This window comes from Talaromyces rugulosus, chromosome II (assembly GCF_013368755.1).
Source record: "Talaromyces rugulosus chromosome II, complete sequence".
In the NCBI taxonomy this organism is placed as follows: Eukaryota; Fungi; Ascomycota; class Eurotiomycetes; order Eurotiales; family Trichocomaceae; genus Talaromyces; species Talaromyces rugulosus.
Window position 1 is genome coordinate 1,425,985 of NC_049562.1, and position 12,346 is coordinate 1,438,330.

Here is a 12,346-nt window from a genome sequence, read left to right on the forward strand (position 1 = left end):
TCACGAATCAAATCCGGAGCCGACGACGAAGCTCACATCGTCGTTAAACGAGGCGGCAGCGTCAAAAGAGTGAGGGCCGCTGTTGCTTGCAATGTAACCTATGGCATTGAAATGACGCCAGTAGCGAGTAGGGTAGCTCCAAGACCGGAAGGAGTTACCCTGGCCGTTCAGGCCAGACTGAGGGCAGAAGGTAGCATCCTCGGAGAAACCCTTACTGTTGTCGTTGGCGTTGACATGAAGCTCGTAATTAGAATGGCGAATAAAGCTGCCAGGGGTGTCGACAGATTCAAACGAAAAGCAAGCGTCGTTACCAAGCCCAGTTTGAACGGTCCAGCTAGCCTGCTTTTGCAGAGTATCGTCACTGGATGATGTAACAACCTGGGTGTTCACAACATCATCGGTGTGGGCGATATATCTTGTCGAGCAGCAGGAAGTGGTGACTCGTAGTGTAATAGTATCGCCGACGGTGAGTTCTGGGCCACTGGTAAGAGACGTAGTGGCATATCCGGCAGCAACGATGTTAGCCTGAACTTTGCTTTCGGTGTCATCAGAGGGATAGCCAGTGGTCATAACACCCTCGTAGAAGGTCCCCTGAGCACTGTCACTGTTGTCACCGCCGATACCAAGAATAATAGCTCCTTCTTTGATCATAGGACTGTAACCACCGTCCGGGCGTACTCCACTGTAATAGGTCGACAAGTCTCCAGTTGTAGCATCACCACCACGGATTGCCCACTGGTTGGGTTCTCCCTTGACAATTGCAGTAACAAAGCGAGAGGTGATTGTCGGGTCAGCATCGTTGTTGATATGATCGTAACCAGAGAAAAGACCATTTTCTAGATCCGCCATGATCCAGGGGCCATTTCCGGAACCCGTACCATGGCCAGAACCATCGCCGGTGCCAAAGTAAATAGCCTCCATATGACCGTTGCCGGTATCGCGACTGTTGGTCTCAGCATTGCCATAATCAAAGCAACAGCCGGTATTATAGTGAGTTCCGTCGAAAACTGCGTACATGCCTTCCGGATCGTCTCCCGTGGCTGTGCCATTGACATCATTGTTGCGGTAACCGGTGAAAGGTGAACTGAAAACACCGTACGCTTTTTGGCCGTTCAAGGTCACCGGAGCACCAATTGCGCTGGCTAAATAGTCGTAGCCATTGGCCTCTGGGCCACTGGCAGCGCCTCCAGGCGGTGCCTGCGTGAGGTGATTACCACTGCCCGACTGGTCGTAGATAATACTTATGAGACAAGTTGTGCCCTTGCAGAAGCTATCTTGAGAATCGGCATCAGCAACGCCGCTGGATAGAGGCGAGATATCAGTCGTGCTGCTGTCAGAGCCACGCAACACCTGGTAGAGCGCGCCAGTATAGTCATCATACAGCGCACGAGTGGTACTGTGCGCAGCAACGCAAGGTGTGCCGCCAGAAGCATAAATATCGCAAGGCCCGGCTCTAGCAAGAGAGCCTGCACCAACAAGAGCAAGTGCGCTCACGCGCTTGAGGGCTGATTTTGAGGACATCTCGGTTTATAGGCGTTTTGAGCTCCTGGACAAGACCACTGGCCATCGCAGCAGAGAGGGGGGCACACCCCCGGTTTTAAAGAAAAGGGCTCTCTATCCCTCTCTCCATCGTCTTGTGACCATTCAACATGCAATAATAATATCGCCGATGGTTACTGGTATCTTGGCACGCTTTTTTGCTCAGCGTTACATTGCAGACGCCCACGCTTTCCGGAATTTAGACCGGTCTATTACTGAGTCTAAATATGAACCTGGTTAGATGTCAGCGTATAATTTCCAGCTGGCCGCGCTAGGACTCCTCCATTTTTTTCCGGTAAAGCTTGGCCTAATAATACAAGGTTGCAGTCTGCTCAATAGTGCGGACACTGGAGAGCCGAGTCAGGCCGCCTTCTCGTCAGCAACTGGCGAAACACACATTAGTTATTTCATAGCGAGGGCCGTGGGGGCTTCAGTGTAGAGGACAAAGTGCCGTGTTTCCAAAGTAAACAGGCTACTCACAAATTAGCAAAAAATAATGCGAGGTCAATCATCTTTTTGCGGGGGTTTGATTACCGGCGCCAATAATAATACGAAGTACGGAGTACGGAAACATTGGTTGATACCGAGTCCCGACAAGACTCCGCTGATCAATACACTAATTGCTGACACCTCCTAAGCTCAAGCCAACTTATGGCAGTTTAATGTTGTTTTTAGCCCGCTCATTTGTCGATTCTTTGGGAAACTCATTCGGAAATCGGGAAATTCAGCCTCGCTGCGATCACTCAAGTCGACATGTTGATCGGCCTAGGATTGAAAAGATAATAATAGCATGGCCAGCTGGAGCGTCGCTTCCAACTGCCGCGCGGCGCAGGACGTAGGAAGAGGACCAAAAATAGGTAGGAGAAGTAGGATAGTATCCTAATGTAACCTCCCAAGCCACAGTGTATCTAGTTAGTAGTCGATTTCTGCTACGTAGCAACAATTGTGCAGCCCAGGTGGCAGAGCAAAGCTGCTCTGTTCCACGAGGCGTTCTTCCTCGTAACCCTGGTGGCCTATTTGCCACAAAGTTCAAACTTTCGAAGTTGGTTAATTAGCTCATATTCACTAGCCTATTCTAGCTAGCCTCATTGCTAGTATTACTATAAAAAGCATATTTGAAACCAATATCTGCACGGTTTAGCGGTATTAGGAAATTTCCTCGTAGAAGGAAATACATTGGGAATGAGGTATGTAAGGATACTCGTCCAACCATGTTTCCAGTTTTGCTCTTCATGGTTCTTCAAGTTACCACGGACTAATAGCCAATAAGGTTTACTATATTTGCTTAATTATTAGCTAAGGAGCTAGCTGGATCCGTGGCCTGAAGAAAAATTTTTGATTAGGCTACGTTCAACGAGCTGAGTAATTATTCAGGGCGTTTTATCTAAACTATTGAGTAGTATTCAGGGAAATAATTAATCCGACTTATAATATTTCGTATGGAACCCTGATTATCTATAGCGTTTGAAGCGTTTTGTACTATAAGCTTGCTGGTCTTAAGTGTTTATGACATGTCAAGGAGTGGTTCTTCATACATTTTTGTGTTTTTATCCTTTTCGAAACACCGGCATGTATATTCTCTTATCCGGCTTCCTCTATCTGTACAAGCTGCATGGCGAAAAGTGGGGAACCCGGGGAAACCCTAATATCCGGATCATCACCGTTACAGAAAGTGGGTGATCCGGAACGCCTCCGGTCGTATATCTTCAGGTCCAAAAAGAAAAGACACGATGTGAAAGAACATTTGCAACATGGCGCGCAACCATGGCATCTCTTGCAAAATTACGGTTTTTCTTCAGCCTCTTCTTCTATGTCTTGCCAATCGCAGGGTTTAGAATTCTAGGGGCCATTGTGCGCGCTTGGATGAAAAAATTGCCTTTAGGACCATCCATCTGGAATGCGTTTGCCGGCACTCTAATGGCCAACACTCCCCCAAAGCAACTTCAGGCTATTCTACCATCCACTCTTGACGTGTACAATGCATGGACATTATCACAAGGGAACAAGTCCAAGGTGGACGTTCTAGCTGCTGATGGTTCTACTCGACTATTATGGATTGGACCAGAAAAGGGAAATAAGGTGATCCTTTTTTTGCATGGTACGCTGCCTAGACTTGTTTTGCTTTTTGGTTAGAGCTTCGCTGAATTCATTATTAGTTGGAGGCTATGTGATGCCACTTTCCAGAGGGCACCTCGACTGGATGGAACACGTCAGGAACGAGGCGTATACCTCTAGGATTGAGCTCAGTGTGTGTTTTCTTGCATATGGTTCGTTTCGAAGATGCCGAGAAACGAAAAAGATATATGCTGACCATCCAGACTTAATCCCCGCCAATCCGTATCCTAGGCAGATGGTTCAGGCCATTTTTGCCCTGAGGCATCTCTTATCTATGGGGTATAAGCCATCAGAGGTACGTGTTACTCCTCAAAGAAAGATTATTCACGTCATATAACGGACCTCATTTTCACACCAGATTATCATCGGAGGGGACTCTGCAGGGGGTCATCTGTCTCTAAGCCTCATTGCCCATCTGCATCGTCACCGTACTTTCAGGGAGACAACAAATAGTGCAATCGACCTAGATGGCCGAATAAGAGGGTGTTTCCTCGTGTCCCCGCTATCATCTTTCAATTTTGATACCCCTTCTTACAAAAGATGGCTCAGTTCCGATGTTTTGAGTAGGAAGGTTGTGGGTGAATGGGGAGACCATCTTGTGAGAAACTCTCCCTGGTATGAGGAGATCTCTGTCGGAAAGGGCTGGGGGATGGCTCTGGATGTTCCGGAAAGTTGGTGGGAGAATATTGATGTTGTTGACCGGGTTTTCGTCACGGGGGGCTACGAAGAAGTTTTCTGTGATCATGTACAGCAGTTGGCTAAAATGCTCCGGAGGAACGTTGCCAAAGGGGACGTGGAGCTGTATATGGCTAATGAAGCCCATGATGGCCCCTTTATGGACTTCGCTGCGGGCAGACCTCCAAGCGAAACGACGAGGACTATTACTCAGTTTGTTATAACGAGCTTTAAAGATGAATAGGGCATGATAAACTCATAATTAATTGACTATATCTCGCTCAATCTTCGGCCTCAGTAGAAGGCCCTTATGTTTACAAACACCTTTCTTCCACTTTCCAAGTCTAATGCTTCTAGTAAATTGTGGAACAACACATCACTCAATAGTTCCTCAAAAAATGTCGTTTCATATCTAAGCCTCATAGCCATCGGGTCCGTTCCGACAGCATGCCGAGCATTCCGCTTTACCAGTACACTAGTTACGACGAATGTGGAGACAGTGATCGGGATGATCCCGGCGGCCTAGTATTAATACTTAGATGATGGTGAGGGGTTGCTAACATAGTGAAAAGCAATTATCATCATGCTAGTTGTTATTTCCATTCCCTCGGCACTTCTCTTTCTTCTTTACTTTTTCAAGCCAAGTATATTTTGCGCAATGACTGATAATACATTCGATTGGCTCGCGGAAAAGGCGATAGGATGGATCCATACGCCTCCAGTCAATAAGATTGACACACACCATCACATCGTCCCGCCGTTCTATGCAAAGGGTAAGCTAACGATCATCAATGTATTACTTCCTCCTAACCATAAAGTTAGCAATCGAAGAACAAGGAGGTGACCCTAGTGGCTGGCCCACCCCACACTGGAGCTCTCTGGGGTCTAAACTCCTGATGAAGCGAGTAGGGGTCAAGACTGCAGTCGTCTCCATCACAGCCCCAGGGGCATGTATTCTCCCAGACCGTCATGCACGTGCCCAACTTGCGAGGCAGCTGAATGTGTACTCCGCCGAACTTCGTGACAAAGATCCTCAGTCCTTCGGGTTCTTTGTCTCGCTACCTGATATCCTCGATACAGAAGATTCCCTTGCAGAGATTACCTACGGGTTAGACACACTCGGTGCTGATGGGGTCACCCTCTTCACTCGCTATGGCAACTCGAACACCTATCTCGGCCATCCTGCTATCGAGCCCATCTGGATTGAACTGAATAGACGCCATGCCGTCGTCTTCATTCATCCTACGCATCCGGTCGACACCAACCCCGTCAACCCGAAGCTCCCACAGCCCGCCATCGACTATCCCCATGAAACAACCCGCACAGCAATGGACATGATCACCAACGAGACACGTCTCAAGTACCCAGACTGCAAAGTCATCCTGTCCCATGCAGGCGGGGCGCTCCCATATCTAATCTCCCGCGTCACGACCCCCATGAGAAAAGCTCCCAACTTCACCGTCTCCCACCGGATTGGGACAACGCATGCGAAAGCACTCAAAGCATTCCGCAGCTTTCACTTTGATTTGGCCTTGAGCTCCTCTCCGCATGTTTTGGACATGCTGCTAAAGACAGTTCCGTCGGATCATATCCTGTACGGGAGTGATTTCCCATATGCACCAATAACGGCACACCCGGCTTTCCTAGAGGATCTGGAGGAGTATGAGATGGATCAGGAACTCCGTGATAAGATTAACTTTGGAAATGCGAGGAAGCTGTTCCCTCGATTAGCATCGCGCGGTGACGGCAGTCTTTAGGTACTTACTGCTCGGAAATGATATCCACGATGTTAGTAGTCATACAGTCTGGGATGGCTCGATCATGTATATAGCTTGTTCAAGTGCATTTATTACTCCCAAAATCTCCGTGTTATTATTCTGAACGTATACCTTTAGTCGACTTGATATGCTTTAGCTACACCACTAACAAAATACTGTCATGAAGGATTTGAATGTGAGAGTGACCCTTAGGCCGTGCTTCAAATGTTGTTCGTTTATTTATACCTTTGTATATAATTTTTTTTGCACAATTCTTAGACGACCAAATTTCAATGTTCCATATTGCTCAGATTAACCTTACTTTACATAACCTGGTTAAATAAAAAAACCTCAGATATTGTACCTGTTTAGAAAACATGGCGGGAGCCTAAAATCCTCCATAGCACTTATGATACGACTAATAAATATCACCTCCATATTTCTCATCACTAGACCACGGGCATACATGAACAGAAAGCTTCCATATTAAACAAGCCGTCCAGTCTTTGAATCAATTTCCTGCCGACCTTTGAAATCTACTTTCAGAGATTTGGTGCCGCTCCGGACCAAATTCTGAATCCAATCCGGGGCCCCTCGCTACATATAGCACACACACAGTCCATCAACAAGGATTCCAAGTCAGAGGAAAGGAAATATGATTAACTCACCAAGCCAGCCAAATAACCGAATATTCCCGGGAGGAAAATTGTCTCGCTTAGGCCACTGTCAAGTGTATCCACAATCGCATCCACCACTGTGTCGACATGTAAAAGAGGCATGAGAAATCGAGATTGGTTTGTCTCCCCCTTGAAAAGTGGCGTTTTCGTAAAGCTCAACACTATAAGAGAGGTGCGAATCTTTGGCGCATTCTGTAGTCTAATTTCTTGGCAAAGACACTAGGGATTTGATTTAACATACTAGAAACTCACACTAGAAGGGAATATTCAAGGAACCTACCTCGTGGAATGCGATCAACCCAGCTTTTGATGCCGCGTAATCAGCAAGCCCCGGTGGGGGGATATAGGCGCTCATCGAGGAAACATTAAAAATGTGCCCATGATTTTGCCGGATCATGGCCGGAAGAAACTCTTTGGTAAGAAAGAATGGTGCTAATAGATTGGTCTTCAGAGTGACGCTATTATCACTATAAGTACCCTCGACCACGGTCCGGCCGCGTGACAGGCCAGCATTGTTGACTGCCGATTATTAGCCACATTGATGAACCTTGAAAATGAAGATCAGCACGTTTTATAACTTACTGAGGACAGTTGGATGGCCAAATTCGGATTTGATCGTATCACAGAGGGCCGCGATTTCTTTCTCGTCACTCAGATCGCACCTGAAGTACGAAATACGACCATCAACTTTTAAACGTCCCCGAGTCATTAGGTTCACTTCCCATATCAATAAAAGAATAATTTAACCATACCAGGCTTATATGTCAACGGTATGATATCGACAGCAACAACCCGTGCTCCCATTGCAGCAAGACGCTGAGCAACCCCAGCGCCAATACCTCCACTACCACCAGTCACTACAACCAGCTCTTTTTTCCAATCCCACGCATTGTCAATTGTCCAATTGTTCCGGCTTTTGACACTAAGGTAGTTGTTGACCCAAAGGAGGGTACTGGTAGCTGCGATGTATTGGACGAGCTTCTGATAAAACGTAGCGGTACTGTTAAATTCTCCCCCTTGCACAAAGTACAGGAGTGATAAGGTAAAGAGAGGATGGAGGATTTTTCGCAGGCTAGCAACGATGGGGTCGATGTAAAGGCCTTCGCGAGGGAGGAACCCTCTTTTGGTCGTCATTCTTTAGAATACTACCTAGGTAGTGGCTGTGGCTGATAGAAGAGCACACCTCAGCCAGAATCTACTAGACAAGGTTATATTAGAAGAGACCTTGTACATCTACTTATTTAATTTCCTTCGTTTTTACCTAGTCATAAAATACCACCATAGAAAAGAAACGATCCGGAATCATTCCTTGAGACCGGAATGATCCCGGAGGACATCCTACTAGCAGAGTACGTAAAAAAATAAGCTCAATTTCCTTCTCATATCCACTCATCAGCACTAAAGCACGCCGAAACGCAGTCCGGGAGACCTGAGCACACAGTGAATAAAAACAGAATGAAGGTAAACACCCGGACAGATTACTCCAAGCTTCCGGGAGACCTAAAGATTATAAACATTTCATTGGTCTTTTCTTTTCCCATCATATTTAGAATATATATCTTTACTTTTTATTTCTTTATCTCCTAATCCGGATCCTAAAGCCCTCCCAAGGCTACTATAGAAGCGGAACATGATGACTTCACCAGGTGGCGCAGGGGTTCTTAATCTAGGCGGAAACTGGGTTATGGTAAACCCACTGCATTTTCCATGCTTTTCTATGTTTTACTACCCAGTGTCATTAAATACCTTTTTACTAGCTCTCACAAGCAATAGTTATGATATCCCGCTGATTCCGTACCCGCACAGGACAAGGCCAAATCAACTGGCCTGGATGCAGTTCTCACATTGGTAAGCAGGTCACCCCGTTCGGTGACTCAATAAACTAAATCATAGAATTCAGCAAGGAATAGGCTGGTTAACAAGAAAGGCCGTCACCGCATCGACGGTCAATCTGAAGATCACACAGGGATCGCATGCGGATACGGATGGTGTGGAGTCAACTGAATGGATCACGCTCGAGCAAGTTTTAACCGGGGGCTTACGAGGGGCACCTGAGGTGCGTTCGTTGAGTTGGGCTGATTTCAAACACGACGACACTCTCTTCGGCCCTGTCATCGTTCGGAGCCACTATGTCCCAGGTGCAAAGAAACCAGACGGGAGAATTTATCCAGTTCTCGAAGTCCAGACCCAAGTTGACCGATTCAACATCGAGTCCTGGCTGACTGCGGCGGTCATCACCGACCAGAAAACCGATAATTTGGAGAAGGCTTTCATGCACGACTACATCTGCAGTGTCAGCACTGGATGGACGGCTGAGCAGGTAAGCAAAAACCGAACTGCATTCTAACCCGAAAGCAAACACTGTTTTTGTGCAGAAATACTTATTCAGTGGATAACTAGGTCTGGGCACTGGAAACCACTGAGGAGGGAACTCTTTTGACTCGCAAGGTTGCAGTCGTGAAAGGGTTTTCTACTGAAACTGCCCATGTCTTCTACAAACGTCAATAATCGTACCTGTAGATAGCCACTCAATAGACGTCTTGCATAGCTGAAAAACATATTGTGATTCTTATCTACTTTTGGGGGGGGAAGGTGTTTATTCTAAGCGTACTCTCGATTCACACGCATGAAAATACAAGCGACTTATTAACAATTAAAGGACTAGTTACAATAATAATCAAACAACTGAGCTCGCCAATCCCTTTAGGACACCCTGTCTACTTACTTAACAAACTGGGAAGCACTGCGGTCAAGTAGCTTCTGAGATGCTGAAGCGAGATTTTCCCAGCGATACTCGATCTTTCTATCCCCAGAACACCTACGCACAGGAAAACTAGGAGCAGAATCCGCGACAATGAATAAGTCGATGGTTTCGCTACTTTCTATTCCATGTTCAGTCAAGTATCATAAATAGCCGGAATTGAATGAAATGCATTAACTAACTTTGATATTCCAATCGGACCATATGGGAAACAGGCTTCTCCACCAGTAGTGACCTTGGGTCCAGGGGTAGGACATCGAGTTCCATTTTTTGTCGTTGAGATACCACTTTTGGCGGTAAAATTAGTGTCAGATGAAAAAAAAAAAAAAAGGCCAAGCATATCATGTAAGATTCTTACCGATACACATCCCGCGTTCCAAACGCGTTTATTCAGTGCATACTGCACCCAGTAAGCGTAATTGCTCTCTGCTTCAGCTGTGACTTCGACTGAAGCAACGTCGCCATCTAAAACGGGCTTTAGGACCCGGAGAGCATAATTTACGGAACTATTTTCCGCAGTTAGAACCCTAGAAGAGCAATATTTCTGAGCGGTGACATACTTCTCTGCCGCCATCATGGCTGATGTATGGCCGGTCGCAGCATTGGGGCCGAGGAGCATGAAAAAGTTGGGGAAACCATTCAGCGCGGAACAGTTATAGGCAGCTGGGCCATCATATTTGGCCCAGTGCTGAGTGACATCTTCGCCATTACGCCCGACAACATCCATATATGGGATGAATCTGTTGGTCTGAAATCCTGTGGCAAGGACAATCACGTCGGCTGGAAAGAAGCCTTTGTCAGTCTCGATACCTTTGGAAACAATGCGTTGAGTTTTAGCGTCTGTCAGAAGAATTTTATCGCTATGCAGAGACTCGAGGTAGCCAGGATCAAAGATTCGCCGCTTTTGAGTTTTGAGTTAGCAACCCATTACAACCCGATATAGAAACAAATGAGAACAGAATGGGAGACACACCTTGCAACCGACATCGAATTCCGGAATTAGAAGGTCATGATACTTTTCTGGAGCTGCTTCTCGCATGTACTTTTCCACTTGTCGCCGTCGCTTCTCCCTAAGTTTGGCCGCGTGTTTGGTCATGGGGAACAAACGAAAATCATTTTCAGCAATCAGGAAGATGTGGAACCGATGCAGTCTCATTGCAAGTGGGATGTTGCGAAATATCCATTGCAGAATCCGGCCGTAGTTGAAGTTCGCAGCGGGGAATATCCAGTGCTTGGTTCGCACAATCTGCGTCAGGGACTTCACCTTCCCATCATTTATGAGAGCTGGGACAATTTGTGCAGCAGTGCCTAGGCCGTCTCATGTTAGGTTATCTCGATGCACCTCAGAAAGTCTACCAAACCAGGGGAGCAACATTGAAGTAAGTGAACATACATCCATTCCCTATGACAACAACATTCTTCCCCTCAAGGTTAACGGTCTTGTCCCATCGAGCTGAATGAAAAATGTTTCCGTGGAAATCCGGCGCGCCAGGAATCTCACAAGGACGCGGCTCAACCAATTGCCCTGTGGCTGCAAAGAGAATTTGGCATTCGTGGGTATATTCACGGCCTGTCTTTAAATCTCTCAGGAAAAGTTGCCAACGGCTTGCGTCTTCTCGCCAGACGCTTCGGATGACTTCGGTCGCGAAGGTCATCTTGGGGCGAAGGTTGTAAGTATTCACCACGTCATCAACATACTTCTTGATTTCCTCATTAGAGGGCATGAGCTTGGTCCAGCTGGGGTTCAAGGCGAATGAGAAGCTGTAGAGAGCACTAGGAACATCACAGCCACACCCTATAAAGCGGGTAAGCTTATTTAATATTTTGGAGGGTAAGAATAACTGACCTGGATATGAATTAATGTACCATGTTCCGCCACTTGTAGGATGTCTCTCAAAAAAATGAATATCGTCGAGGCCGTACCATCTCTTCAGGGTGGCACCCAGGGCAACGGCCGAGAGCCCAGCACCAACACAAGCTATTTGGCTGAAAGAGGGAATTTCGGAAGTCTTGGAGGCCATTTCAAACGAATTTTTTTATTCAGCTCCAAACTACATGTAATTGGTTTTCATGCAGCCCAATATTGGATTTGCGTCTATCTAAGTACGAAATACTCCTTTCTGCCACCTTTGAGTCCAAACCAAGTCATTCCGGAATTCTCCCGTGTTAACGGAGCCACCCGAGGCATTCTAATCTTTGCTTGAGTAAACCAAGGCTTGTTATCCGCGATATCCCACTGATTGTTTTTGGTATAAACCGGGTCAATCCCGAGCCCGGAAAGGATCCGGAGCATTACATATGATGCCTCATTGCATGTATTCTTCTTAGAAGGCCGCGAGCATATTTTAGTCGAAGAGATATGTTGCAAATTAATGCCTCTCGATACCGTAAAATAATAGGGAATCATATTCTAGCAAACAGAGCGGTACTTCTTGCATGATTCCCTTCTGAATGATGTATGACCCACTGACTCCAGATCCCACCCCACAACGCCACAGCCCCACAAATGGGCAAACCTTATTGGGACATCTAGCTAGGATGGAAACATCTTAGTAGTATTCCAAACTCAAGACTGCATATAACCCCAGGTTCCTACTTAGTTATGAATGTCACTTGAAGTTACTCGTAGTGGCCCGTTGGCACATTGCCTAATACCTGGAAAATGGCCACTCAAGCTAGCGGGGACGCCAGACGACGAGCTACAGTTCGTCGCAAGGTCTCCTTAGCTTGCGACTCCTGTAGGGAGAAAAAGATTCGCTGCGACGGAATTAAGCCCATCTGCGGACCGTGTGAGAGGCGCTCATATCGTATTGATCAGTGTG

General features: G+C 46.7%; 6 protein-coding genes across 6 annotated transcripts; 3 read left to right on the forward strand and 3 right to left on the reverse strand.

Annotated features, from left to right (window-relative positions):
• TRUGW13939_02958 (uncharacterized protein) lies at nt 1–1,521 on the reverse strand (the record flags this gene model as incomplete). Its single annotated transcript, XM_035486144.1, has 1 exon — nt 1–1,521. The coding sequence occupies one exon, from the start codon at nt 1,519–1,521 to the stop codon at nt 1–3; it is 1,521 nt and encodes a 506-aa protein (XP_035342037.1).
• A 1,782-nt stretch (nt 1,522–3,303) lies between these two features.
• On the forward strand, nt 3,304–4,573 carry TRUGW13939_02959 (uncharacterized protein; the record flags this gene model as incomplete). The annotated part of the gene is made up of 4 exons (XM_035486145.1): nt 3,304–3,637; nt 3,696–3,806; nt 3,858–3,949; nt 4,013–4,573. 4 exons carry the CDS (start codon nt 3,304–3,306, stop codon nt 4,571–4,573), a joined length of 1,098 nt encoding a protein of 365 aa, XP_035342038.1.
• A 414-nt stretch (nt 4,574–4,987) lies between these two features.
• Nucleotides 4,988–6,086, forward strand: TRUGW13939_02960 (uncharacterized protein; the record flags this gene model as incomplete). Its single annotated transcript, XM_035486146.1, has 2 exons — nt 4,988–5,102; nt 5,152–6,086. The coding sequence occupies 2 exons, from the start codon at nt 4,988–4,990 to the stop codon at nt 6,084–6,086; spliced, it is 1,050 nt and encodes a 349-aa protein (XP_035342039.1).
• A 659-nt stretch (nt 6,087–6,745) lies between these two features.
• On the reverse strand, nt 6,746–7,897 carry TRUGW13939_02961 (uncharacterized protein; the record flags this gene model as incomplete). The annotated part of the gene is made up of 4 exons (XM_035486147.1): nt 6,746–6,982; nt 7,044–7,282; nt 7,346–7,450; nt 7,516–7,897. 4 exons carry the CDS (start codon nt 7,895–7,897, stop codon nt 6,746–6,748), a joined length of 963 nt encoding a protein of 320 aa, XP_035342040.1.
• A 499-nt stretch (nt 7,898–8,396) lies between these two features.
• On the forward strand, nt 8,397–9,271 carry TRUGW13939_02962 (uncharacterized protein; the record flags this gene model as incomplete). The annotated part of the gene is made up of 4 exons (XM_035486148.1): nt 8,397–8,450; nt 8,570–8,611; nt 8,664–9,083; nt 9,164–9,271. The coding sequence occupies 4 exons, from the start codon at nt 8,397–8,399 to the stop codon at nt 9,269–9,271; spliced, it is 624 nt and encodes a 207-aa protein (XP_035342041.1).
• Nucleotides 9,272–9,697: 426 nt separating this feature from the next.
• Nucleotides 9,698–11,545, reverse strand: TRUGW13939_02963 (uncharacterized protein; the record flags this gene model as incomplete). The annotated part of the gene is made up of 6 exons (XM_035486149.1): nt 9,698–9,811; nt 9,883–10,030; nt 10,085–10,425; nt 10,498–10,832; nt 10,918–11,319; nt 11,371–11,545. 6 exons carry the CDS (start codon nt 11,543–11,545, stop codon nt 9,698–9,700), a joined length of 1,515 nt encoding a protein of 504 aa, XP_035342042.1.
• Between the last annotated feature and the right edge of the window lie 801 nt (nt 11,546–12,346).